We start from the raw sequence: 7,790 nt of genomic DNA on the forward strand, positions 1-7,790 counted from the left end.
ATTTATATCTATTCAATAATGTTGGACTCAATAGGGTCCCACAGCACAGCACAGCAAGAGTGTTGCCGTAGTGTTGGGCATGACATAAAGACATTAATCATGTGTTTGTCAGCAGCTATGGGAATTATTCAATAATTTTACAATATTACGTTGTCATATTTTAAATTAATTATTAATTATTTAATTTTATATTATTTTTTATTCCTAACATAAATCATAAATTTTAATCATTTTCTATCCGTCAAACCTTTTTAAAATATTGTGTATCCATACTCCGCGAATCAATAATCACCCAGCCAAAGCAACCCATATAAAAGTATATTATTCATTTCCTTCCCTCACAACACACATTTTCAGGACTCTGTATTAGAACACCTCTAGTCTCTCAAGTCCCTCACACCAACATACAACTATGGCCCCAATTGCAGTTGGAGATGTGATTCCAGACGGTGCTCTCTCCTACTTGGACGACCAGAACCACCCACAACAGCTCTCCCTCCACTCTCTCGCCGCCGGCAAAAAGGTCATCCTCTTCGGCGTTCCCGGAGCCTTCACTCCCGGTTGCAGGTAATCATAACTCTATTTCTTTACTTTCTCTCTTCTTCTCCTTTTTAAAGGGATTTTTTTTTTTTTTTAGCAAATTAGGTCCTTATATTTGGCGATTGTGTCATTTTCGTATGTAATTTTAATTAATTCGATTTTGATTAAGAATTTATAATTTTGTCTCGATATACCTAATTGATTACTTTTAGTATTTTTTTTATAAAAAATGTGTATATGAGCAACATGTGTCATATTTTTATAGGCAATATTGGAACTTCTTGACTTAGGCTTTCTTTGAGAAATTGTTTATTTTAATTGGTTATTTAGTTTTTTTGGCTATATTAGTTTGGCTAAAATAATTATATTTAGAAAATTAGTTGATTTTTTTTTTTGTAGTTAATTTAATGATTGTGAGAGAAAAAATTAAAATGATTATGAATTAAATATGATATTTTATCTTATTAATTATTTTAATATATTTAATCTTTTAGTAAGCTATTTTATGCCAACTCTCTTACCAAACATCCTCAGAGCCGGCTCGGCTTTGGGCCCCCACAAATTGAGTGAAAAAAAGGCCTCAAAAATTTTTCAGCTATTATGCTGGTTCACAAAAAAAAATCCACCAGAATTTGAAAATTGGTGAAAATTCAAGACTATTGTTGTAGTAAATTATTTAAATACATGACTGTTTTTATTGGCATAAATTAAAAAGTCGATTGATATGGTGAATTATTTTAAATTAATAGATGGTTATTTTTCAAAAGTATAGATTTGCATATAGAATATGATTAATTATACTAGTTACGGTTGTTTTGGGGAAAATAAACTTTTCAAATTTAAAATTGATTAAAATTTATTTTCAATTAACTATGTTACAAGAAAGATTGAATATATTAACAATTTAATCCATTGAAAATAATTTAGTTAATAAGTTGAATTATGCAAATTAGATTAGCATTTTTGTAGTTAAAAATTCGAGAAGGGTGATGTTTAAGGGTATAGTTTGTTCACTTTTTTTTTTTTTTTTGAGAACGATCAAAACACGACCATATCATTGCTAAACTGAAAATAAAGAGTTTACATATTTAGCTAGCTGATGTGCAGGTTCAACTAAGTGCCTGGCTACCTTAGTCATACATAGAAATGCAAAACATTTCATAGAAATGCAAAACATTTACTGAAAGACCACATAACTTGTATAACTAGATCCATCTCCCAATCCAGCTTGCAAGATTGTATTCACTTTTTATTTAGTATTTCAGCTTGAATTATTTTAATTTTTTATTTATTTAAACTTTGTTATATATTTAAATAAATTTTAATAATTATATATATGATCAAAATTTAAATACATGAACTTTTGATCATATATATATATATATATATATATATTTTTTTTAAATGTACGAGAGACCCCATATCAAGAGTTCGCTTTAGGCCCCTAAAATGTTAAAGCCAGTCCTGGTTATGCTCAACTAATTCAGTGATCATTTTCCTTCAAAAATCTTAATTGACGTTATTAATTTGGACCAAATTAACATAAAATCTAATCTTAAGGGTTAAATTAAGTTAATTAAAATGGCATGAAGCGAATGACACGATAAACAAAATGTAAGAACAACTTTACTATTTTTAATTTTTTCTTTTAAGATGACGAAAGTTAGTTGTTAAAGGGACGGTTAGGCTGCTTTGGACTTCAACCCCTTTAGAATTTTCTTTATCCTCAACAGGATGTTTTGAAAGGCAGTCCTCGGTTGGCTTTGTTTGATTGCCAGATTAATTTAGAGGGGATTGGATACCATAGTTTATAGTTAGAATTAGAGAGTAAACATAAGTAATATGATTATAGATGAGAATTTGCTTCACTGAACTAGATTACATAGGATTAGTCTCACGATTAATAGTTATGGATTGACGATTTCATAGGATTATGTTAGGTACCTTATAGGAGCGGGATTAGTACAATCTTATTATATACCATGTTTGTTTGGAATCACTAAACACAAATTACATGGTGTAACGCATGAAGCTACTTTGATCTTTTTCACGTGTTAGTCCAAACTCCCTCAAGTCCTGTTTTGTATCCTCCTCTCATAAATCAATATACCTATGTCCAAACTGGACTAGTTATGAGTTCAATTTTTCATCCAAATGTTGTATAAGGAATTTTGTAGTACAAGTAACCCAATCCTATGACTATGTCCCTCCAAATAAACGCGGATTATTTTTATTTGTTAAATGAATGAAGAAAAATAATTCCAAGGGTTTAATTTAATCCGAACGATTTCATAGAGAAGTGGTATTAGCTATCTCTATTTATATAACAAGGCTTAATCACGAGATAACAACCTCGCAATAAAACACCATCAGACTATCTGACATGTGAAGCAGTTATCGGCCTGTTACTTATCCCTCCTAATTCCGCAATCAAACAATGTGAGTCTAAAAACTTCATAGACTCTAAACAAATAGCAGTAATAATTTCTAAGTAGAATTTTATTGTTTGAAGGTTAATGTACAATCTGGTCATGTATGTGAATAACAGAGATGTCTTTTGATTGATTGAAAACAAGTGTAAATATATATATATATATATATATAGATATTAAATCTTTAAAAATTTGGAATTAATTTCACCTTTTTTGAAAATAAATTAATATATCAAATAATTTTTTTTTTAAAATTTTTGTTTTTTAAAAAATAAAAACGTTACCAAAAAAAACTTTAGACTGCATTTGCAAGGTTTATTGGTCAGTGCAGAATGTGGATTTGATTATTTACCACTTAATTATGAGAACTGTGTGTGAATTAATTTGGTTGTTGTTGGTTTGAAACAGCATGAAACATGTACCAGGCTTCATTGAGAAAGCAGAGGAGTTGAAATCAAAGGGTGTTGATGAAATTTTATGTATGAGTGGTATGTTTCTAATTTTCTCCATTTCAAACTCTCTTTTCTTTTATTTTTCAATCAACAATAATGCTATATTATATTATATTATATTTATTATCATATTTATCAACACAATATTAGTATAATAAATTTCATTACTAATGTATATCTCCAACGCATTATTAATAATTAAATTAAAATTTTAAATAATAAAATAAAATGATAAAAATATATAATTATTATAATATTACTTCAAATTTGTATTTTTTTTTTGTTTATTGAGACATCATGAATGGGTTGAATGGTGTTTTCTTGTGGGAATTTATGAGCCATCATTATCAGGTCACTACTTCAATGCTTTTAGTAGACTGTGGTCCTTGAATATGAAGCAAATTTTGTTTTGGCATGACGTATGAAATGGCTCGACTTGTTTGATTTTAAGTCAAGAAGCATGGAATCTTCTTTCGTAATCTCATTTTTTTCTTGTTTTTTAATGTGGTCATATTTATATGATCAGATTTTGAAAATTTAGGATAATTTTAAAATTATAATTTGAGTGTGAAATTATATTTTAAATTTTGAGTTTTTGAATCATGAATTGAAAAGAGAAAATTTATTTGGTTATGAATTTTGAAAATAGTTTTGGGATTCTTTATATATATATAAATTTTTTTTTTTTTGATTGATTGATGTATAGAATGTGAGAGGAGAGAGAAAAGATGAGAGACAAAAAGTGATTAATTGATTGATTAATAATAATAAATAGTAAATAAATAAATAAAGAGAAAAGAGGAGTTTTGAAAATAATTTTGAGTTATATTTTAAAAATATATGTTTGGTTAACAGGTGATGTTCAAATCATGATTTTAAAACAGAGTTGAATTTTGAAAATTAAACCAAACGCTACCTTATATTTTGAAATTCTAATCTCATTATGCAATTATGAGTTTAGTAAGATAGGGAGACAATGATATCCATATAAAGAATTCTTGATCATTTTAAGACATTAAAATTGTATATTGTTATCTTAGTAAGGAGGTTGGATACTTTGTTCAAATTTTTTTGTTTCTCAACTCAAGTAACTTTTCTATCATACGACAAGAGAACAAGAAAAAATCGAACATAAAATTCCATGTCTCCCACATGTGTCTTGTGCATACCGGTTCTATGTAGAAAACAACAGAATGGTTTCATTGACATCAACATCAAAATTGCCCTTATAACTTCCAAGACACTAAAATGAAAGTCTTCAAATTGTGTTCCCATTGCTTGTAGTCTTACTTGGTTCAATTAAGTATAGTTTCTGCACATTTATACAATATTGTTTACTTACACATCACATCTTTGGACTTATTAACAAGAATCATTTGTGAAAGATTCCTTGGCATTAAGATTGATGCTAGGACTATTTTGGGTCCATATATATTATATTATCCAGCTAGCTAAATGCCAAAGAGACTATATAATAAATTGAAAGGACAATGTTTTGAGATTGATGGACATTTATATCCATGTCCTTTATAAACATAGGCCATGTTTGTTTGAACGGATTGGATTAGGTTGGATTAGTATTCCAATGACTAATAATCCTAGGACTACAAATCCTTTGGATTGTGTATCCTATCCTATATTTGGATTGAGTTAAGATTATGTGGAAGGACTAATAATTTAGACTTTGACTTAATCTTCCAATTTATATCTCACCGCCTCTGTGGGATTGAATAATCCATCATATGTGGGATACTATATCCAGATGAATTGTTAATCAGTACTTCAATTGTTAATCAAATATCGGATGAATAATTTTATTAGACTATTAATCCAATCTCAAGCTCATGTTTATCCAAACAAACATGGCCATAAATTCATATATCCTAAGGGAAGTGAGGTTCATGGTGTGTAACCTAATTCCATCCTCCATTTATATCCATGTTTTGAGTCAACTAGCTCTTTTCTAAGAGGATCAAAAACATACTGACATAATTTGGGAAGAGGTGAAATTCAAGATCATATATCAGGAAAGACTTTGTTGACACCATTAACATAGGGCTTGGATTCGAAAATCATCTAATATTAAAGTTTAGAATCTTTATTAGGATTCTCCAGTGGACTAGAGTCCAGTTGTGAGAGGGGTTGTAGGTCCATTGCCCACAACTAGACTCCAATCTATTAGAAAGTTAAACTTTTTCTTTTTAAAATGTTATATTCTACATTAACATACCATTTTTATTATTTCTAATAGATTAGTGGAACAATTGACACGAGAAATATAACCATATGTGCCAAGTGACTTTTTATATCAAATGAACTATAATTGTGGCTTGTCAAAGTTTACCACCTGTATAATTTTGATTATTTGGACTTGTACATGCACAAAAAATTTATACACAAAAAGCAAAGAATGTCTCACAAATGGGTGGAACTCATTTGAGACTCACTTTATTATGAGACATTCTTTATTTTTTGTTGTTTTGCACTTTATACTATCTTTTTCCTTTTTATTCTTATTTGCAGTTAATGATCCCTACGTTATGAAGGCATGGGAAAAAACTTACCCAGAAAACAAGCGCGTCAAGTTCCTAGGCGATGGCTCAGCAAAGTACACACAAACTCTTGGCCTTGAGTTTGATATTTCGCAGGGAGGGTTTGGCACTCGGTGCCAGAGGTTCGCTCTCTTGCTCGATGACCTCAAAGTGAAGGTCGCAAATATTGAGGCCGGAGGAGAGATCAGTGCCTCCACTGCTGAGGAAATGCTCAAGGCTCTTTGATCAATTTGTGTGCTTTTCAAAACTTAGCTCTCTTTGAGTAAATTGGCTTGTCTTTGAATTTGTAACATCTTAATGTGGATGTAGAAAACTATGCTTGTGGTGTGATAGATGGGAATAAATTGTTGCATTATGGTGTTAATGAGTTTGAAAATGGTGTGATTGAGTATCAGAATTGAATAGTAATCCCATTGGAGATGTTATTATAACTACCCTGTATTTGGTCATGAAATCAAGTACAAAGAAAGTAACAAAGCCACATTGGGCAATCACTAACCAAAACACCTTTTAAATTAAGTTTGAATTTTGAAATTTATGAAAATAAAGGAAAGTTAAATTTAGGGAGACTTATTTATAAGTCATTTTTCAGACACTTATGCTAGCTTAAGTCCTGTGTAATTTCTTATAGAGTTTCAAGTCCTATTTAGATAGGAATGTATTCCACAAGATCCTACATAACGGTAATGTGACGGGACACTTACATAAACATAACGTAACGTGACACCTACATATACGTAACGTGACACTTATATAAATGTAACGTAACGTAACGTGACACCTACATAAACGTAACGTAACATAACGTGTCACGTTACGTTTCGCAAACTTATTGAGTTTTTATTTTTTTAAATTGAATGTGAAAATGTTGCTGACTTATGTTGGTGTCACGTTACGTTTCATGTAAATATGATCTATGGCAACATTCAATTTCCTATATAGGAAATTGAATGTTACCATAGATCATAGGTGTTACGCTACGTTTATATAGGTGTCACGTTACGTTACGTTTATGTAGATATGATTTATGGTAACATTTAGGTTTCACGTTATGTATAGGTGTCACGTTACATTACGTTTATATATATATGATCTATGGTAACATTTAATTTCTTATATATGGTTTTACTATTATTTATGATATTAACAACTAATATTGAGGATAAATGTGTCAACAAACTTCCCACAGGACTTATGGGAACATAAGTTTTTTGGTAGTACCATATGTAACATAAGTCTTCCTAATAATATTTATAAATAATTTTTCCTTGACTTTACTTACATGGAAAAATTATGAAAAGAAAATATCAAGGTTTCAACTTTCTAATAAAATAAATCTTAAATTTTTAATTTTGTCAATTTAAACGTTAATCTTTTAATTTATTTTCAATTTAAACTATTTATCTATTTTTGTTAAATAAAACTATCGAAAAAATAATATTTTAGCTATTAAATCCAATAAAAAAAAGTACATATTCGACATATTTTCTACAACTACATGAAGTATAAGGGAGCTTTTATTTCCCCATACTATTTTCACTTTGTGCACATTCTTCTCCCCATACTTTTATCCCAAATTTACCCTCACAAGTAAAAAGTGTACACATACTTTCAAAACATACCCAAATCTATGCACACACCCAAAATTTAAACCTCCATGGAGGAAAGTTTAATTTTATTTTATTTGTTTTCATGAAGGCTCCATGGAAGAAAGTTGAACAACCATTTTCAAAAGAAGAAAATGGTAGTTTATTCTAGTATACAAGTAGTATTGCTGAGTCAAAAATAAAAATTACAGTACCTAAATATATCGG

General features: G+C 29.5%; 1 protein-coding gene across 1 annotated transcript; it reads left to right on the forward strand.

The window, feature by feature from the left end:
• The first annotated feature begins 236 nt into the window (after nt 1-236).
• LOC114279326 (peroxiredoxin-2B) lies at nt 237-6,340 on the forward strand. The gene is made up of 3 exons (XM_082903058.1): nt 237-567; nt 3,381-3,460; nt 5,948-6,340. Exons 1-3 carry the CDS (start codon nt 413-415, stop codon nt 6,199-6,201), a joined length of 489 nt encoding a protein of 162 aa, XP_082759184.1. The 5' UTR covers nt 237-412; the 3' UTR covers nt 6,202-6,340.
• Nucleotides 6,341-7,790: the final 1,450 nt, after the last annotated feature.

This window comes from Camellia sinensis, chromosome 13 (genome assembly GCF_055761805.1).
Source record: "Camellia sinensis isolate YWXY chromosome 13, ASM5576180v1, whole genome shotgun sequence".
NCBI lineage: Eukaryota > Viridiplantae > Streptophyta > Magnoliopsida > Ericales > Theaceae > Camellia > Camellia sinensis.